Source organism: Pagrus pagrus (genome assembly GCF_965226575.1).
Source record: "Pagrus pagrus genome assembly, chromosome: 22".
In the NCBI taxonomy this organism is placed as follows: domain Eukaryota; kingdom Metazoa; phylum Chordata; class Actinopteri; order Spariformes; family Sparidae; genus Pagrus; species Pagrus pagrus.
In genome coordinates, this window is record NC_140204.1 from 14,201,613 (window position 1) to 14,222,614 (window position 21,002).

Consider the following 21,002-nt stretch of genomic DNA (forward strand, 5'->3'; position numbering starts at 1 on the left):
TCCAGGTTTTACATCATTTTCTGAAAATAACAGGCTGTGTCATTCGGTCCTTTTTTTCATTCTGATGTGTAACAAAGACTTTGCAGCAGTGAGAGAACTGAGATTGGGTTATTGCTTGAGAATTGTGGAGCAGCTGCCAGACGGGTTGACACAGCCATCGAGGTTCGCCAGAGAGGACTTGACTTTAAAGCGATCTAAATGCAGGTTTGGGTTTTGGGGATCATTTTTAAACACTGAAACAAGTGGCTTGTTCCCATGCCGTACTGTACCTATCCTATGAAAACACTGTCAGGACTCACAGTGTGGATTATGTTTTTAAGCAGATCTTATTTTAGAAACACAACCGAGCCTCAGATACATGTCTCGGACATATGTTCTATAAGCACAGACAGCCCAAATCTCAGTAATGGTTCAAACACTGGCAGAAATACAGGCAGGCCACCTGCGGCCACTTGATTTTTTGCTCTGTAGCTTATATACTGAAGCTCGGTGTTGCTAAGAAGAGCACTTTGATAGAGCTCCAAACTGGACGAGAACAGCAGGTACATTGAGCAAAACACTGATCCAAAGCACTGTAATCAGGACAAATTCAAACACCTTGTTCTGGCATTTAAATTAAACACATTGAGTTATCCTAAAGTTACTTCATTGCTTCGGCAGACTACTCTCTGTTTGCTCAGCAATTTCCAAGTCCATTTATAGACGCTACCCATCGTTGGTACCGCGAGATACATAGTTTGTTTTGCAGCAAAATATTGACCGCAGGAGTTCTCCGTGTCATATGATTTATTACACTGGCCTCCCATAATGTAACAAACAAGTGACCGCCTGACCCCGAGTCTTAGTGGCTTCGAAACTGTGTGCAGTGTTTCAGACATCCATTGGAAAATGGGATGAAGCTGCACTGCTTTTGTCAGCCCTCATTCATCTGACACGGTTTTTATGTCAAGACCCATTACTCAGTACTCGACTGCACAAACACCATCAGAGGACCAGCTTCTGTATTGTTGGCTGAACCACACTAGTCATTAACTGGTATTTCATCACACACCAGTGGTAAGTATCAGTTTCTAACAAGCACCTAGTGCAATTGATTTTGATCCCTGCGTGTCTCTCAACACTGCGACGTGTGAAATCTAGATATGTGTTTAACCAACTTGGTGTCACCCTTACCATCACAACTGGTTCAAACAAAATGGCCTTTACACATCGTAGTAAATGTTTTCAGATCCATCATTGCCTTCCTTCTCAGATGAGCTTTTTATCAAGGTGAACTGGTTTGATGATGATGATACCGCAGGTTAATTAAGTCAATTTAGCTTAGTTTAATGAGGTGTGTCTTCCTTTGTCTCATCTTTCCTCCATTCGGTTCCTCTTTATGGTTTGATGTCACGTTTTATGTTCAGATTTCATCATGCTGCCTTGTTTTAATGCGAATGTTTCATCTCTCTTTCACTGTGTATCTCTTTCTCTGCTTTTCCTCTTTTGATTAGCACTCACATCCTGCCTTTTTTGTCTTTATTTTAATCTTACGCTGTGTGTTTATCTTTAACATCTTTCTGTTTTTTCATCTTCCGCTTTTTTTTTCTCTTTCTTTCTCCCTCTTCGTTTTAGCTACCGTTATTATGATGGATGTGTTATTGTAGAATGGCACTGGTAAGACGCAACATTTCTCAGTCGAGGGTGTAGAATAGAATTGATATTGTGTTTGATGTGTTTTCCCCCTCATCACGGCATACTGGAGACGGCGGCTGCCACTGCCCTGTGATTCACTGATTACAATAAGACTTTTGCACCATCGCGACTTTAACTACCAACCCTGCATCTCTGAATGTGCCTTATTTAGAACACGATGGACTGAACGCTTTCTAGAGAAGGGTCTGCACTGTGCGTAGCTTCGTCCCTGTGCAGATAAGAAACTTCAAATGAAATATGCTAACGAGGATGATGTCAAAGATAAAAACGTCTCTGCCAACATCAAAAACTTTGCACTATTGATGTCTTAAACACTCCGAGGTGATTAGCATTTTAAGCATACCTTTGCTTAAATAATTAACACCCTGTCGGGTTGATCACAGCTATTCCTCTTCTCCTCCTCGAAACAGCCTGTAAAATGACTTTATACAAATTTGAATTGACCAATTTCAATCTCATACATAAATGATCTCTGACACGGCAATGAATGGCACCGCTTCAAATTAAGTCATTCTGAAGGAAATTGACGGTGATTCGATGCCACAGTCTGAAGTAGTTCTCTGCGTGAAATTGCTCATTTTTGGAGTTTGTTCTCGACGATTAGCACAATAAAGCTTCTCTCACTTTTTTTGTGCTTCGAAAGCCTAGAAGTGTTCGGCTGCAGCCCTCGGGGAAGGATGGTATATCTACAGTATATATTCACTGGATCTATGGTTTTGTGACGAGCACAGTTCAGTGAAAGTACTTACATTACCTGGATGCTATATTCGACATTCTAAAGCCAGATTAAACTGCACATTTAACTGGAATTATTCCTGAATAACTTGATCTGCCTCGCCAATTGCTGCACCTTACTTAAACAATTTTGAACTTAATGACACCGGGAAAATTAACTGAGATGTTTTGTATCTGTTATTTCATCACTAATATTAGCTTTCAGTCAGCTAGCCACAGCTCTGACAGGACACAACTGAACTGAAATGTGCTCCCTTCATTTGTAAGTGAGCCGTTATGCTTTTCAGTGACTGTTATGCAGTCTCAGAAGTTTGGCCTCGAGGCTCCTTCCATGCGGCTCTCAAATTCATCCCCACATTTATCTGATAACTCCAGAAGCAGATAAGCCGCGTGCGATACGAGTCGTAGCCTCTTCATATCCTGTCCTCTTGGACGCATTTCATATGACCTCTTATGTCTCTATCATCCAGCGTTCTTCGAAACAGAACTGCCACTAGTTAGAGGACAATATCTTGTTCTCTTTGTGCCCACTGCTTGTGTTTCTGTGTCCATTCCGGGGGCAATCGCCTTGATGAAGTACCTCTCCCACCAGGTCATTAAGACAGCCCTGGGAAAATTATGTTTAATGGTTGCCCTGGTGAATTCATAAATCATTTATTTTGCCGCACACCTGGCCCATTTATAACGGCTTAAATGCGAAGGTCTGCCAGCATTTATGAGGCGAGCTAGATACTTCTGTAAGGCGAGATAATTATGGCTATCGCTTGTAAATCACTAAGAAATCCCGTCCAAACCTGTATGAATGTCTGGCCTTGATGTTTGGATGTGGCTGCTGTGAATGTGGCTTTAATCTCCTCTCCTGCCAAAATAAGCCATCTACCTTCTCGGCGTATTGTTTCCCTCTTAATGTCTAAATTTGTCCATTGTATTCATGGCCACACATTTTTGGATCACACCTATCCATCTCCTTGTTATGTGATTTGATTTATTTCTGCCTGTTTTCATTTTGTTATTTTGCTCTTGTCGCATTGCTCAGCTATCAGGATTATGAACCTGAGATCAAGTAAGACAAAATTGGAAAGGGCCCTCTTCCCACAATGCCATCTTTCATTTACTCCTCCATATTAACAAATCCGCACCCAAATCCATCTAGCTGCCTCTCTGAATCATTACCGTGATTTATTGTGCAGTGCTCAGTCATGTTGAAGGCCGCATTAGTGTGAACACAGCACTCCCGTCTTAGATATACATAGCCCACAGATGTGACAAGCAAGATTAGTTTTAAATGACACCTGTGTCTTCACACACACTCTGTAGATATATTAGTGCTATAATGTCCATACAGCACTCACATTTGCAAGTCAGACATCGTCGTTCGTTCTGCGTGCATCCAACACGTACACGCACATACTGTAATAGCTTATTTCATGAGTGAAAAGTGAAAGGCACTGGTTCCCATGGAAACGGTTAGCTAACATTTGTGAATAAGTGGTTGACGTAGCTAAAAGTAATGGATACATGGTTGAAATAGTTAGCTAGAAGGAATGCAGTTAGAATAGAAAGCTAAACGTGAGGCTTGAATGGTTGAAATAGTTCAAACTAATGTACATACGGTGGAAGATGTTATCTAAAAGTAACGTGTACATGAGATGAGTGTACAAGTAAGATAAAAGATTATTTCTAACATAGTTTGCTAAAAGTAATGTATGAATGGTTGAAATTGTCAGCTAAAAGTAATAGATACATTGTTTAAATAGTTAGCGAAGGGTAAATGGTTGAAATAGTTAATAATGTTACATAGTTTGCTAAAAGGTGGCTAATGGATAAATGGTGGACATTGTTAGCTAAAAGTAAGGCTAAAAAGCTTACGGTTTAAAAAGTTTAAAGCTAAAATATCATTTTAAGTATAGTTTGCAATAAGTAATGTGCTGTATATATGATTGAAATAGTTAGCTCAGTGTAATGGGTAAATGCTTGCCGTGAATTAGTAGTAAGCAGGACAGTATGCTGGAGTTATTATACGTATATTACCTCTCTCACATCCTAAGAATGCCTCTGCCTTGCAAAATTATACTAACTGTGATTAGATTTGAAAACAGACACATAGAAAACCACTTATACGAAGTTTACTGATATTTTAGACGGTATCATTACACGTATTATTCGTGCAATGCTTAATCAAGGTTACCTGATTATTCTGGTGTGGGTGATTGTGCTTTGACAAAGCGTGCCACCACATTGGAGGCTGTGAAAGGACAACATAAAAGCCTCCTTTAGATCAGAAAGATTTAATCAAGCCTGAATGAAGATCTTTATACATGCGGGCTGTTGTGGATGACAGATGCCGGCAAGAATCAGATATTAATCTTAACTCCGCCTCGCCTACTGCGGCGCACAGGGAGTCACCAAAATGTCAAAAGGGTGCAGGTGAAGAAAAAACGCCACTTCTCCGCGCAGCGTGCCCGCACAGAGATAGAGCCCTTTATTCTTAATAGACTCGGCGTTCTCAAGGGCATTTATCTCAGCTCAACCTTTCAGCTTGAGTAAGAATTTACAAGACACTTATCCCAACCCTCAGGCAATAGAATCCAACATGTGATGTACTCATGTAAATAGTCTCCTAATGAAAATGCCATATTTGTTACCCCTCCCATTTATACAGACCTCCATTATCGTATATATGAATCAGCAGTTTTATTAGCATTGATGGCTTTTCAAACAGTCAGCGGCATCGCTTGAGAGAGGGCGGATAAGGAAGGGGAAGGTAACATCAGGAGCTGAAAATGAAAATTAAAGCCATTGTCATTTCTCATCAGTTTCTTTTCCCTCCTCATTTGTTTGGTGCCTCCTCTCCCCTCTCATTGGAAAACCTTGACTTTTATCTGTTGACTAAATGACCTTGAACTGATTTCTTTTTATTTAGTGATAGCACACACTTCAAATAAAGTAGCTGCTTTTGAATCCGCCATCGAAATCAGTTTTAACATTTTGAAGATTAAATCTGCCTTAAGGTTTTTCTAAGATGGCTGCTTGTTTATATTCCAGATCATGGGTGATCGGGGCCATCGCCTTGCTGTGCCTGCTGGGCCTGACCTGGGCCTTTGGCCTGATGTATGTCAACGAGAGCACGGTGGTCATGGCCTACCTGTTCACAATCTTCAACTCCCTGCAGGGCATGTTCATCTTCATCTTCCACTGCGTGCTGCAGAAAAAGGTACTGACTCATTCCTGAAATTGCACAACGTGACCTCAGTTGACTGCACATATCATTACCTTCATTTCATGCTTCAGCGAGTATGCCAGAAGAGCATCTCCAAAAGTATGAAATGCGGTTATTAGCCTTGGATTTGGTCTGACGTTCAGCTTGTACTTGTGCTTTTGATTCATACAGGTGCGTAAGGAGTATGGGAAATGCCTGCGCACTCACTGCTGCAGTGGCAAAAGTGTGGACAGCTCCATCGGCTCTGGAAAAGGCACCGCCTCTCGTGCTCCGGGACGTTATTCTACAGGGTCACAGGTGGCGTGACACTTTAAATGCCCCTTTCTTTTCTTTCATTACATTCTTGATTCACTGCACTTGAGTCTGTCTTCTTTAGCAGATCTGGACCAACTGATGCTCGCTTGGTTTTGGAATACCACTGCATTTATATCAGAAGCGTGGCTGACTTATTCCTAGATAATAATCTGTGACATTACACAGATGTGCACCTCCTTATAGAACAGACGAGAACAGATTTTAAAGGTGACTGTGTAGGTATGCGTGATAGATTTCAAGGAAGCGCAGCATATGTCCTCGTTCGGAGGCGATAGCGGGAAAATGTGCCGCTTGGTGAGCTGAAGATTTTCTAAGCACATGAAGTCGGTCTGCAATTCATTGCTGCCGGAGCAGGCTGCACATTGGTACAGTGACGCTGACTCAAGTGTTGGCTCGGGCTCTTTGTGAGGGATTGCTCACGAATGCAGATTTATTTGTCTCTGCCAAAAATATGTGAATTCTGTGTGCATGTGGCGAGTCTCCCATGTAAAGTCGATTGTTAATGCATTCCTCCCACATTGACATGAAGTATAAGATGTATTGCCATGATACACTATAATTGAACATCATATCCATATTCTAAAGAGAGTGATTTCCTTCCAGTGTTCAATTATAAATAGTCCTCAGAGTCAAGCATGCAGTGGCAACCCACGGTACAAGCTGGATTCTGCCGACAGATCAAAGTGTTTAATTATACACACTGCTTTGACAAGACGGCTCTAACCTCAGTCGCTCTATATGAGCAAGACAGGAATGGAAACACTCAGAAAGATGTGGTTGTTTATTGCTAACGCCGAGGCTTCTAAATGAATGTGTAATCAGCGAAGTACATTGGAAGCCGCTGGCTGTGGATGGTTTTTATCTGTCCAAAAAACACGAAAAAACAGCAGTGTCATTTTCAACCCATCTGTGCCTCCAGTGCTAGGGGGACAGCATGATGTACAATATGTTAATGAGATCAGCTGTGTCAGTATACGTCGCTGCTAGGATATACGAGCCGCGCGTCACCAGGGGTCGACACAGAAGCGCCTGAAACGACGCGTCCGTCTTGCGTTGCTGCTCCGCATAGGAATTATTTTCATTTAGCATTTGCGATGATTAAGCTTTTGTGAGTAAAGAGCACGTTCGCGGCCTGAATGTCACACTTTAATGGAGAATCTCAGGAAGAGATGAGGTGAGGTGCTGTGGCAGTTGCTTCAGATTCAGTTATAGTGGTGGCAATGACTTAATTAGGCCGAAATCTGTCTGAGGTGTCGGAAGCTGAGAGTGTTGTCTCAGTGCATGACTTTACACTCAAACTTGTCCTTTTTAGCTTAGGCTCTGCTATTATGCCATAATGATCATAAATTGTGATTATGTCAGAATAAAGATGATACTTTAATGGAATGTTGTTATTACCGAACTGAATGAGTACCAAAACTACAAAAATAAGATCACTTAAGAGCATTTTCTGCATTTTGCATTTTCTTTTCACTGTCACCAAACCTGTTAAACATTAATCTGACATCTTCTGCCAAACCCCGCTGGCACAGGATAGAAAGTAGTCAGCTCCGTGGTTGGATATCCAGACCCTTAGCTTGTGCAACAGCCCATGGGACTCTATCATAATTAACCAGGATGAACCCTCTTGGATTGAGCCTTTGCAACCCGAGACACTGATTCGGAGAGCTTGACTGATGACTTTATTATTGACTTCACCTATCCCAGTACTAATGCTCATCTTTAATTGGAGTTACTTATCCCCACAGCTGACATGTTTCATGGTTTAAATACTAGATTAGAAAGCTGACAGTCCCTTTTTAAGAATCATATCTCAGCCTTTACTGTGTTAAAAAAGTAGGTGAACGCTTGTAGTTAAACCTCCATACGCAGACTTTTTAGCTGTGTTACTGCGAGCTTTCAGAGTGAGATTCTGATGTGTTTTGACATGTTGTTTGTCCCCACAGAGCCGCATCCGCCGAATGTGGAACGACACGGTCAGAAAACAGTCCGAGTCCTCTTTCATGACCGGCGACATCAACAGCTCTGCGTCACTCAACAGAGGTACTTGGTCCCGCTGCACATATTTACTTGAATGACTCCTCCCTGCACTGGCCTTAACCTCAGACTACATGACTAATGCAAACCACATTCTCTTCATAAAAGCTTTTTCTTGAATTGTCATTTCCCACTTAATGTCACGTAAGAGCTTTAGAGTTTAAAAATCCCCCTTTTTTTTGATACGCTTTCAACCTCAAAGGTGGGACACAACGTCTCAAGTCGAGGCAAAAATAAGTCGTTTTTCCCAAAAAATTGAAGTAAAAGTGGCACTCTTCCTCACAACTGTCAATTATCACCGAATGCTGAAGCCAGTTCTTAAATATGAGTAATGAGATGCATCATAACTGCTGTCAATAGCCATGTCACGCTCACATAGCTGGGTGTGTTTGTCACTATTTCTGCCTGGTTGAAAGAGAGCGTGATTGTGAATACAAGGCATTGATTGAAAGGATAAAATCCTCCTTTGGTGTCATGCTGCTCAGGAAAATTGTTTATTATGTTGTTATTTTGAGGCATCAAAAAGACATTTGTACTGTCTTGTAATTTAAAGGACTATACAGAAAGGATTTCATTCCAAACAATAAAAAAAAACCCAAGTGAGTAAATGTTTTTTTTGATGCATCATGCATTTCATCAACTTGTTTATGAAAATTCTAGTTTCGGCGCATTTGATAAGATGGGTAACATTCAGTCCCCCCCCGCCTGTCAAGCAATGCAACATCATGTTAGCTGACTGCAAAAACCTTGAGTCTGAAACCGGGCATACTCTGAGGGAAAGTGCTGAATAAAAATCTAAAAAATCAATTCAGTGGAATTCCCTCGCAGGAACACGTTAATAAAAAGTATTTTACCATAATGCATTTGACAGCGGCGCAGTGAATAGAGTTAACTTCCAAGTCTCTCAGGTTACACAGAAAATAGATACCAGACTGCATCCAACATCAAGTGGCAAATACCGTCCTGGCTGGCATCCCTCCCTAACACTCTCCCCGCTCATCGCATCTCTTGATGGAGGGCTCGAGTTCCACACTGCTCACTCTCTAAATTTGCTCTGGGCGCCTGCCTGCATAGACACTAATGCATAGTTACAATGATGGATTAATGTTCGACACAGGGAGGAAGTGTCAGGATCTCAATAATTAGGCACTCAGCTCAGCACCATCAACAGACACAGCCTTTCTCAGTTGCGCAGAGGCTGAATTGGGGCGGGAGGTGGAGCGGTGGGTCGGCTGTTGAGGAAAAGCGTACACGGATCTTCCATAAAGGCAAAAGGCGGAGATAGAAATTATTAATTTTACACCGCTGGCTTCTTACCAGGCTGGATCTGATAGAGACAACACTCGCAAGAGCTCAAGAGTGTCTCCCCCATCACGAGTATCATCAGGAGCAGATGCAAATAGAACCGCACTTATCCGTGTCTGGGCTGCTCCTGTGTTGTTATTAAGGAATTATACGTTGAAGAGAGACTTTTTCTTGCGGAAAAAAAACCCTCCTCCCCGACCAGCTCCCACCCCCCGCCGCTACGCACCTGAGAGTGAGCTCGCAGCTGACACTCTGGCTGCGCTCTTCTCGAGAGCGGAGTCGTGCAATCATCTTGATAGCGTTTGCACGTTCAATTTATCCCAGCATTCGGGATTATTGCACCACACAATCAGTGCGGTTTTGGAAATTGTCCAATTTATCAAACGCAGACACAATAAGTAGGGGAAGAGTTGTCGCAAGAATGCTTATGGAATGCACTGTAATTAGGGGGAGCAGCGGCAAGCAACAACAAATTACTGCTTTTTAAAATCAAAACAACATTGATTTCCAAGCAAAATTATAATATGCCTAATTAATACTAAACTCAAGCGAAAAACTGTGAAGAATAAATGCTGAAAGATTACAGCTTCCTGTTAACATTTTATTAAGGAGAGACTCTTTCAGGACGGAAAATAGTTATGTTGTCAAAAAGTAAAAAAAAAAGAGGAACTTTTCAAAAGATCGGGGTGATCACAAGGTAATGAAAAAAACCTTTCTCTATTGGTATGACAGATTCAGAGCATTAGAAAGGAACAGTACACTCTGCCAGAGGATCTAATTGCCGTGTACTCGTACCTCAGATAAAAGGTGTTTACCTGCACTGGAGGAAGCCACATGCATGTACCGCCCTCATAAATCTCGGCTGCTTTAAAAATAATAGCATCATATCATGTTGACAGGGGGGAGAAAAAAAACATCTTGTAAACAGGAAATGAGCGCGAGTCACAAATATTTTTGGCACACTTGATATTCCGCATAATAAATTCAAACACTCGGAAATAAATTATTTTTTTATCAACAGCTAAGAAAAACAAACATCAGGGAATCTGCGCCATTCATGTCTGAGATTGCAGCCTTCAAATCTGGAGCTAATCACGGGGCTCGGTCTGTGAATGTTGCTCTGGTGCGGTTTGTGTGTGGCTGGGAAACTGATGAGTCACGAGGGCAACATCCTGGCAGCAAGTATCTGAGGACGAGCGTCACATGAGTGGAAAATGAGCCTCCATTCTGTTTGTGCGGAGGAGGCGAGGCCGCAGCAAAGTAATGACCATCTTGACTAAAGAGAGGACCTGACACTTCATTCAGAGGTTATATCAGCAATGGCACATAAGAGAATCAGACAAGATGTGAACTTTGCTCTTTGTGGAAAAAGGAAATATTATACCACTTCAGCTCACAAGATTGGCAATGCCAAAAGCAATAGTAATAGCACAGTGTGTGACCATTCGCAAGGCTGTTACCACGTCTACATGACTTTCGAGCTATCCGTTCTCACACTGCACGTACAGTATGCAGTTTAAAATGAAACTCGTGGCAGATTTACCACCCGTGATCTCAGGAGGAGGGAGACAAAAGCAGGCCTTTCATTCCTAGGCAGAAAATTACGACGATTTTGTAGGCTGAAATTACCATGGTCAGCGAGGTCATTGACTAACGTTAGCTTCATTAATTGAAAAGTTTGATAGGAAAGCTGGAAAGTCGGACTGTTATTTCTCTTCTAAGACAATCCGAGAGCCAAAGTAGACAGTTTAGTCCTGTCTTTGCACCGATTTCTGCCTGGGTTCATAGTCTTTGAACGGTTAAAAGAGACCCCACCCTATAAATTCTTCAGCAGAGTATCACTAACACCACAGCCCACCACACCACCTCATCATGTGGAGAAATCCAAATCTTGACAGGCCTAACCCCTCTTCGTTACCTTTGCTAATCACTACATTTAGAGCATCTGTTTTATTTATTTCCTCAGCCTCAAAAAGCGATCCGATTATTGTATTGTGTCCTGTTTGAGCAGAAATGTAACAGTACACGTGTTGTGTCGGCCCTGTCGGTGCTTCTCTGTAATTTATGTCTGTTAACACGAGTATGCTGCCTGTATGTGGAGCACAAAAACAGGCTTAACACTAATGGCCGGCATTAACAACACAATTAACACACTTTCCATCGGTCCCATTAGCCATGTCAGTTCAGCTCTGCCACTTTTCATGTAGCAAAACCTCTCACATTAATGATCATGTGATCATTTGGATGTTAATGGCTGTCATTGCTCAGCTGCATCTGCCCAACTGATATGTATGTTCTCTCTCTCTCTCTCTCTCTCTGTCTATATCTCAATTTATCTGCCCACCTACCCTTTTTCTGTCTACGCTCTTCTTCTCTTCTGTCTCACTCTGTCTCTTTCTGGCTGCTCCAGGGGCTATGGCTAACCATCTTATACCTAATGCACTCCTACGTCCTCATGGCACTAACAATCCCTATAATACATTGCTTGGGGAATCGGCAGTCTATAACAACCCTCTGGGCATGTACAACACACAAGGTGTGCTAGCTTCTTTTCATTCTTTAACATTGTGGCTGGGGCAGTGTTTTTTAATGTCTGGTCCTGGAGAAACTGTGAGGCTGCATGTTTGTTCCTACTCAGGAACAGTGAGTAACTTTAGGATTGGAGAGTTAAAAGTAATGGACTTGCACTAAGCTGAGATGCCAGTTTTCCCCCTCGAGGGTTTTTACAGGGCTTTGATTAAAAAAAACACTGCTCTAGATGTTCTGTGTTAGCATTGAACAAACTGTAGCTTTATCACAAAAACCCTGCAGGTTTGTTTTGCTGTGGGGTTTTTCATTGGAGGTGTATCTTGGCTTCTGGTCGGGGCATGCGATTCGGTTACATAAGTCCCACTCATGGCTGTTTGGCCGACATAAATGTTATAAAAACGATGGAGAGTGGTTGCCCTTAGCCAGCCCGATACATTCCCAGTCATTATTTTAAATGTGCTCTAATGTTGTCAGTGAAGCTTGTGTGCCGTTTCTTCTGTGTCTCTATTTTTAGTTTTAGCAGTTCTTCCATTTTTTTATGCCGCTGTTTGTATGTTAAACATTGTTGTGCGCGATAAAGGTCATCGAATCTGATATTACAATTCAAAATGCGAAAAAGACTATTCTGAAGAACAAACATGAGGATGATAATAATTTGATGCTCTTTGTGTTTTTAATATATTTACAAATAGAATTCCCTATTTTGAGGCATAAATAGTTTTGTTTAATTGCAGTAACAATAATAATGATCATTCATAAACTCAAGATATGGCTCTCTCTACACATTATTTTGTGTTTCTTTTTATTATATTGGTCTTTTACTATAACACAACTACAAATATTATCTGAGTATAAGCAACCATCTCTAATCAGCCACCAAGAAATTCACTTTCCTCTGGGATCGACTATCGGGACGCTATTTTTCCCCGTGCACAGTTTTATTCCAACCCTCGGCAGTCAATATGAGGTTTGCTGTAACTTTGCGAGTCTGTAAAACTGAGAAACTCGTGTAAAAAGCGAGCTTTGATCAGCTGATAATTTATGTATGCAATACAAGTGCTGCATCGGAGCTCGTGACAGAGGGCTATAACTCACTTACATTGCCGTAGATGTAAAAGAAATATCTGAAAGGATGAAAATGCTAATGCATCAAAAGATTTACTGGCGCATTTGATGCACAAGTACCAGTGCCATGTTTTAGCACGGTGATCTAGCACAAAGTCTTTTCTTCTACATTTGTTGGTAGATATCTTGTGGTTTCCTCTGTGCAAAAAAAAAAATTGCATGGTGACAGACAACAATTGCATCCCAGAAACATTTTCTTGATGCGTCATCAGCATACTGTATGTGCACATTTCTCTTCTACCTGTCACTGTTATGCTTATTGTGTTTTCTTTTTCTTCTTTCCTTTCCCTCATGCTGTCCCTAAAAGAGCCCTACAGAGAGACAAGTATGGGAGTCAAACTAAACATTGCTTATCAAATGTAATTGACTTTGGCTTTACTTTCTTTTCACTCAGTGCTGACAAAGGGGTAATGAAAAAAAGAAGTCATTCCCTTTGGAAGTAATAGCATTCTTTTATGACAAAGGCCCTCGCCATTTTAAATCGAGCTGCTGCTAAAATCAGTTTAAATCACATTCTGAATTCCTCTGCTTACTGTAGTGTGCACTACTCGATGTAGACTTCAGGCATCTGCTGCTCCTTACAGGCAAATATCCACCGGCCCTTTTGCCTCGACACTCCGGAGAAACCAATCCAATTACAGTCAGCATCCAGACTCACCTCAACATTTCATAAGGCACATCAATATGAATTGATCTGTATTCTTTCCAGCGAATATTGAACATCCATGCCTTTGTACATGCACTTATATTTTTTTCACCGTTCACTTTGATCAAGCTAATACACTTCTTGAAGGTCTCAGAAAATGCGTCATGTCAAATTTTCAAAAGGTCAGACCGCGTGGATGGCCTTGTCTGGGCTAGTTTGAATTATCGTCAAACATTTGCTTTGATGTTATGATGGCATGGGCTCGGCCTGACTGATAAAATATGAAATCTACATGTTCACGCAGCAGAGAGAACAGAAAGGCTCCTTCCTTCAGTGTGGGCTGATTCTGAGATAATTTTAACTAATTCGTGCTTCGTGAGACGTCTGCTTGTGTTCTTACGGACAAAGCAGACATCACTAAATTATTTTTTTACGTACAATACAATGCTCATATGGGACAATATGGCTGGGGTCCAAATTTACAGCTGGTGCTATAGTTTGTGTTCACTCTAAGTGTGAAATGCATGGCTGTGATTTTTGTCTTTGCTTGAATGTAGTGCTTTGCTTGGTGTCTTTGTGCTGTGCTTGAGCTTTGTGTTGTGGTGTGTCACACATATATCAGTGTTTTCCTCACCGCCATAGAATAATCTATAAGATGTAATGAAAAGTGAAATTGGGTCTTAGAAAATATTCTTTGTAAAACAAGGTAAGTGTGTATAATGTTCATAATTGCATTAAACAGGATTTTAATGTAAATATTGTGCTTTATGTGTTACCTAATACAAATACTGAGGGTCTTCATCTCCACAAAGTGCACTTTAAAGAATTGTAGGCGACATTACATGCAGAGAGTGCTTGAGGGTCAGGACAAATTTCAGAATAAGAGCGCTGCAGTATTGTAGTAATTTGTGTTTGTAAAAATGGCTGACATTTAGCTGTGGCAATTACATCCCATCAGATTTCACCCTACTCATTCGCCCACTCTACCCCCCAACCCAACCCATGTTTGTCATTCCAGAGGGAATCCTGAACAATGCCCGGGATACAAGTGTCATGGATACTCTACCACTGAATGGTAACCATGGCAACAGCTACAGCATCGCCAGCGCTGACTACATGAGTGACTGCGTCCAGATCATTGACCGGGGCTACAACCACAAGGAGACCACCCTGGAAAAGAAGATCCTGAAAGAGCTCACCTCCAATTATATCCCCTCTTACCTCAACAATTCCCACGAGCGCTCCACGGAGCAGAACCGGAACCTAATGAATAAGCTGGTCAATAATGTGAGCAACGGTGGCAAGGACAGCGGCTATGGGATGGGCTTGGGGGTGGGGATGGGCATGAATGTCGCGCTGAGCCTGGATGACCATTCCACCTTTGGTCCGCACCACGACGAAGGCCTGGGCCTGGAGTTAATCCGAGAGGAGTCTAACGCCCCTCTGTTGCCTCAAAGACCGCCGCCGACGCTGCAGGCGGTGGACAACCTTCAAAATCACCTCCACCAGTCAGTGCCGCCACCCCTCCCACTGCCCCACCATCCCTTCTCGTCCGCCACCACTTCCTCCTCGTCCCGGAGGAGGATCCCCCAGGAGAACAGCGAAAGCTTCTTCCCCTTACTTACTAACGAGCACACCGAGGACGAGAGCTCGTCACCCAGCCACAGCCACCAGAGAGACTCCCTTTATACCAGCATGCCCATGCTGTCCGGCCTGCCCGACGTGTCTGCAGAATCTGCCGACGGCTCCAAGGACGGCGGCGACGCCAAGAGCCCAGAGGCCAGCTTGGACGACGTTTACTACAAGAGCATGCCCAACTTGGGCTCACGTAACCACCTCCATCAGCTGCACTCCTACTACCAACTAGGGCGGGGCAGCAGTGATGGCTTTATCGTGCCCCCAAACAAAGAGGATCTATCTCCAGAAGAGGCCCACCAGGAGCCCTCGCACCTGGTCACCAGCCTATAGGCCCAACACCCCCCCTTTACTCCACCAGTGTCCCCCTATTACTGTAGTCCTCTTCTCTTCCCCGTGTTCCCTCGTTCCATCAGTCGTTGGCAGTGGTAGCCTTTCTTTTTATTGTGTCCCGAAGACTGACGCGGAGCAATTAACTGTTCTCTCGCTGTTGCTGAACACAAACAGGATGATAATTACTACATATGGGGGGCTAATACGCGACTATATCTGGTTAGACATTGCAGGAATCTGTTGATGTTGTGTGTCCCCCCCACCCTCCCCCACCTCCCAAACCCTGTGTGGTTTGGCGTGTTTTGTCTCAGTGTGAAAAGAGACAATTACCCACACAGGATTTCTAGGTCTCAGAGACATAGTCTGACAGTCGAAAGGAACTGCGTAGCCCCACACTATACAAGTCTAAACTATAGACTTCACCAGAGTAAATGGGAAATTTAAAAGAAGGACTATTTTATTATACTTCTGTATCTATATTGACTTTTTGAAAGATTTTCTTCCTCTTTGGTGAGTTGCAGCACATTTTGTTTGCTGAAGTGTCCCTTCAATGAAAAAAAAGACAAAAAAAAAACCAACAAAAAACAACAACACATTTTGAACAATTACCATGAAGGAATTATTGATCGTATGCTTTCAAGCATAGCTGTTCTTTTTTTCTTTCATTTTACTGTAATAACAGTTGTTAAAAGAGGGAGAAAAAAAACTAATAAGAGAATTATGAGATATTTCTATGTAATTGTACAGATAACTAGCATTGCACATAATAGTATGCTTTTTTTGTTCCGAGCAAACCCTTTGTCTCTGTAAATGTAGTGGTTAGGAGCAATTCTGTTCTGTTGTGCTGGCCTTTATGGGTTTCTGGTACCAGTCTGTTTTTTGTTTTCCTCTTTAATCACTTTCCGAGAAATTACCATCTCAACAGAAACAAAATAACACAAAAAAGTATCACAACAAAACACTTATCGTACAGGCATTTTTGTGCAACATAATCATCTTTGTTTTCAGGTCTTTTTTTCCCGTTTCAGTTTGATTTCTTTTCCCTTTTAAAAAAATAAAAATAAAAATGTGTAGATGGCTGAGCTCTGATTCACAGATCGCCGAGGAGACGGAAGATGTCCGAGTTAATCAGGAGATGTCCCTCAGAAAGGTTCATAGTGCATTCTGCCTCTTTATTGGCATTCAGAAAACGCCTGTGCTTCTCAGAAAAAGAACAAATTGAACATTGATGAGCACTAGGCGCTTGTATGCAAAAGAAAAGATGGTTGTTTTACTTATTAAAGAAAGAGCTTTTGGCGTGAGAAAAACTGGAAGTGTTTTTCTTTTCTTCCTCGAGGAGAAAGTATATTTATTTATTTGTTTAAATAAACGGTAATAAAAATGGAGGATGGAAGTAAGTTTAGTGGCACAGATAAGTTTTTATTATTGGCTATGATTATGGCTTCTTATTTATTCCTTTTTGTAATGGTTTCCAAGTTGAATGACCTCATAACTAATATTTGTTGTAACAGTGAAACTTGTTTGCCAACAAATAAATTACTGATTAAGATTCATCACTTAGCTATGACAAAAGTTCTGGTGTTTTGTCTGGGTCTTGGAACACTTTTTATATGGATAACAGCGAAGGACCTCCAAATGATGGAACGATCAATTTTTTTTTTTTAATTATGAGTTAATATCCCTCATTAGCCCTCTGTCCATTTTAGTGCCAAATAAATTTTGGCCCAGCAACAGTGGATGTGCTCTGTATGCTCTGGTCTGCTTTACAATAGAAGCAGTGATTTCATAAGCTGTAATAAATATTTCAATATCATTGCTGGTGTAACCAATGAATTCTTTACAGATACTGAATGTTTTACATGGGTTTGATAAAGCTAAGCAGGAGACGTGAACGTCACCTGGACCGTTCATCCTGGCAGAAGACGTGAGAAAAGGTAAGTAAGTTAAATCACAGTGTTGTACAGTATAAGTGCTGATGGTTGTGATCAACATATTCTCCAAGAACCGGGAAATACATTATGTAAATTGTTTGACTTTAAAGCTAGACACATCAATATGTTTATATTAACAATGGATTAAATGACATTCTGTCATTCTGATAAATTGTTTGCAGCCTTTCCTGGCACCAGTTGACACGCTGACAAAGTTAGCAGCCAGCTCGTCGACATAATCGAGCATTTAGCAGCTGGAGAGTCCGATATTTGTCTTTTTTTTTCTTGAGGTGTTGGTGGAGACCAAAATCAGAGCCAAAAGGAACGAGGATAATTGATCAGAAACGTGACTCCGAATGAGTGCCAATGTTAAAAAACAAACATGGAAATGAACGAGAGTATAGTGCACGCTGGCAGCAAAGCTCACTTCTTCATGTTCCCTTTAAGTGTCGCTATGTTAATTCAAGTTGTTGTAGCCCAAAAGATTTTGGCTTGCGAGCTTTATTGCTGCTTGAATATCGAGCGGTGAATCAAATGATTCCAAAAGCTGCGTTAAGCGATTGTTGATCACAATGGACAGAAAAACATACATTTTTTAAAGGTAGCGTGTTAGCAAACCTTCTGACATATACTTCCAGCAGAGAGGAACAGCCCACTGGAGCTGTTCCTACCCCGATTTATGAATTTGACTTTTTTGCCTCTCCTCATCAGTCAGTGTTTCTTGTTGCTCAGGCAGTGCACACGGCTTGTTTGAGCCTGTTTGTGGGCAGGTTTTTACTCTTTTGTTTTATCAAGGGGACACTATTGGGGACACAAAAAATAGTTTTCAGTATTTGACATTTCATTGTGAAAATTAAATGAACAAAGAAAATGATTACCAGGTTACTTTTCTAATCCAATAGTTCAAGCACACACAGATAAGGAACTAAATTGACAACTTGAATGCTGTACACTTTCCCGGCGGCTCCGTAAATTCATTTGATTACTGTGTGATGATGAGTCACAGGCTTTTTGTACTTCTCTCTCACCATGTTCGCCTTTTCATTTTTCACTATATCCTTCATGTAAAGTATTGTAGGAAGAAAAAGGAAGAATTGAGCCCATTTTCACAGAGCTGGTCCTGTGATTGATGGCTGAGTCATTGTGAGAAATTGCCAGAGATGCTCGGCTTCTCTTATTACAGTCTGGATCTTGCGTCAGAAGACGGAGGAGGGGGAGTCTGAGCTCTGGGGGCTTTCTCGGGGCCCCATATGCTTAAGCGTGGATCCTCACTTAGAGATATGACTTGGGTGGACAGAAAGAGCTCCGGCCGTCACCACTGCATCACTTTGACTGGCATTTGCAGACCCGGGCGAGTTCATGAAATGTGCTGAAGATGTGACTCTGGTCCCTATCCACTTTATTAATGAGTTGTTACGCAAGCTCATAAGCCAGCCCGGGCGCCTGACGCTGCCCAGGAACATGCTTGCGTGGCACAAAATGCCATGGTGAATAAGCAGTACTGCAGCTCACTTCCCTAATGCCGTTCAGATGTTTACTGGCACATAAAAGCATACAGATTGCAGTCAGTGTATGATGTTTTGAAGTCAACGTGGATCCTTTATTCACGCTGTTTACCCAAGTGAGAATATTTTCTGACTAGCACAGTGTGTATTGATTTTCCTGGCCAGGCCATCAGACTTTAGACTGAAAACCTTAATTGCTAAAGGTTTTCTGCTTACCTTTCCAACCACAAAGTAAGTGTTGACATGTGCTCAATGCTCTGAAAGTAGAGCACTTTGAAGATACTAAAGGTCGATACACAGCATTTGTGCTATTTTCTGTCACACTTGTGAGATGTTGTGTTGGTGATTTGATAATATTGCAGGAGCACAAGACCACCTTAAATAGGAGATGTTAAACATGTGACAAATATACATTTATTAACACTTATTAAACCTTTTAACAGACAATGGAGCAGATGCTTTTGACAGGAAGAACGACACACCTCAAGCCCCGGAGGAGGCTCTCGCTGGCAAGCTGTTTCGTTCGCCAATCCATGTGACTGGAGATATCCTTGGTGCTGACAGTTGAGGGCAATGTCAGTTTCCCTCGCATCCCTCCTTCAACACTTTGACCGTGTCCTAATATACGACTGATTTCTATCATTTTACATTTGATATAAGCAAATATTGAACTCGTCTGATGTGCTTTTCTTTGTGAAATCGATCATGGAAGCACAATTGCAAATTAACATGTGTGGGACCTTAATGTGTGTTGAAATTAAATAAATATATATGTGTACAGAAATGAGTGTCATCATGACGTCTATGTATTGTGTTGTAAGGTATCTGCTGATGTTAGCATGCTAACCGGCTAGCCCCCAGCCCATCCTGCTCCAAAGCTCCTGTGCTAGCTGTGTCAACACCAAGACCGCCCATCTAACTAAGCTAACTAGCTAATGGCAGCTACAGATAGCAGCAGTTGGTGGTGAGTCTGGTAAAATGTTGCCCCCCTTCGTTGTTTTAAGTATGAATGTGACAGGTGACCCATTCTTACATATTGCACCTTTAATTTGGTTGTTTTATCTCGCTGCACTGTGGACTGACGTCCCCAAGAACATGTTATCTTCTGCGAGTTTTCCTGCCTGGTATGATGACTGTACATCCATGCAGGAGAGAACAGAATAGAGACACTGCAAATGTGCTGATAAGGACCGGCGTCCATTTATAAACTGACTGATTGAGAAAGAAGAACAGTTGTCTGCAATTCCTGTCTGAAATATGCACGTTCATGTACGCCTTGTGCGTATATTCGAGTAAATTAGAGAAAGTGGCCGGGCGGAGAAACGCCTGCCCCCACGCCATGTGAACAACAGTGTACGAGCAGCTCAGATGTGATACATAAAATGGCACATTTCATATCTCCCCCCCCCCCGCCCGGTGAAAAATCAATGGCTGAATGCCTGGCAGAATTCCAAATGAATGAAATGAAAGGTGAATCAATGTCATCTGCAGCATTGTGTATTGGGACAACTTGACAGCCTTAGCACATAACAGAAAATACCTCTAAGATAACATTGATTTAAGATAGAAGGTTGGGTTTGTCAATGTTTGCCACTTTGGGGCCCAAAGTGTTCCAAGACTTTTGGACTTGAGATATTAAAGCTTGGCCAGGACTGCTGCTTAAGATTTCCCTGAACTCTGTGAAAGTTATGGTCATTTTTAGTATTATAGTGCATGTCAATAAAATAAACATCATCATAAGGTGATGTCGGTGTTAGGTTGTTGTTGTTGGTCTTGAAGTTTTGAGTGTTAAACCCTTTAATAAATAACAATTCAAGATTGTGTGCAGCTTTTTAATTATTAATGTTTTATGTCAAGTACAGAGAAAATAAATAATCCATTTCTTCAGGGCTGGATTGGTGTTTGCAGACTGAGAGAGATCTAATCAGCCACAATAACTGGCTACACCTGTGTGGCTGTGCACATCTTCAGGACTGATACAGACACTAATT

At 41.8% G+C, this 21,002-nt stretch overlaps 1 protein-coding gene across 15 annotated transcripts in view; it reads left to right on the forward strand.

Annotated features, from left to right (window-relative positions):
• The window catches only part of LOC311252061 (adhesion G protein-coupled receptor L3), a 221,860-nt gene extending 204,472 nt beyond the window's left edge, over nucleotides 1-17,388 (forward strand). For 6 of the 15 annotated variants that reach the window (XM_084344861.1, XM_084344863.1, XM_084344862.1 and 3 more), the window contains 6 exons: nucleotides 5,476-5,644; nucleotides 5,822-5,947; nucleotides 7,912-8,008; nucleotides 11,718-11,843; nucleotides 13,269-13,286; nucleotides 14,626-17,388. In XM_084344861.1, the coding sequence (XP_084200987.1) occupies nucleotides 5,476-5,644; nucleotides 5,822-5,947; nucleotides 7,912-8,008; nucleotides 11,718-11,843; nucleotides 13,269-13,286; nucleotides 14,626-15,575 (1,486 nt within the window). In that variant the 3' untranslated portion in view covers nucleotides 15,576-17,388. Of the gene's footprint in view, nucleotides 1-5,475; nucleotides 5,645-5,821; nucleotides 5,948-7,911; nucleotides 8,009-11,717; nucleotides 11,844-13,268; nucleotides 13,321-14,625 lie in introns of all 15 variants that reach the window. The other 9 variants (XM_084344868.1, XM_084344855.1, XM_084344858.1 and 6 more) reach the window with 5 other exon arrangements.
• The last annotated feature ends 3,614 nt before the right edge of the window (nucleotides 17,389-21,002 follow it).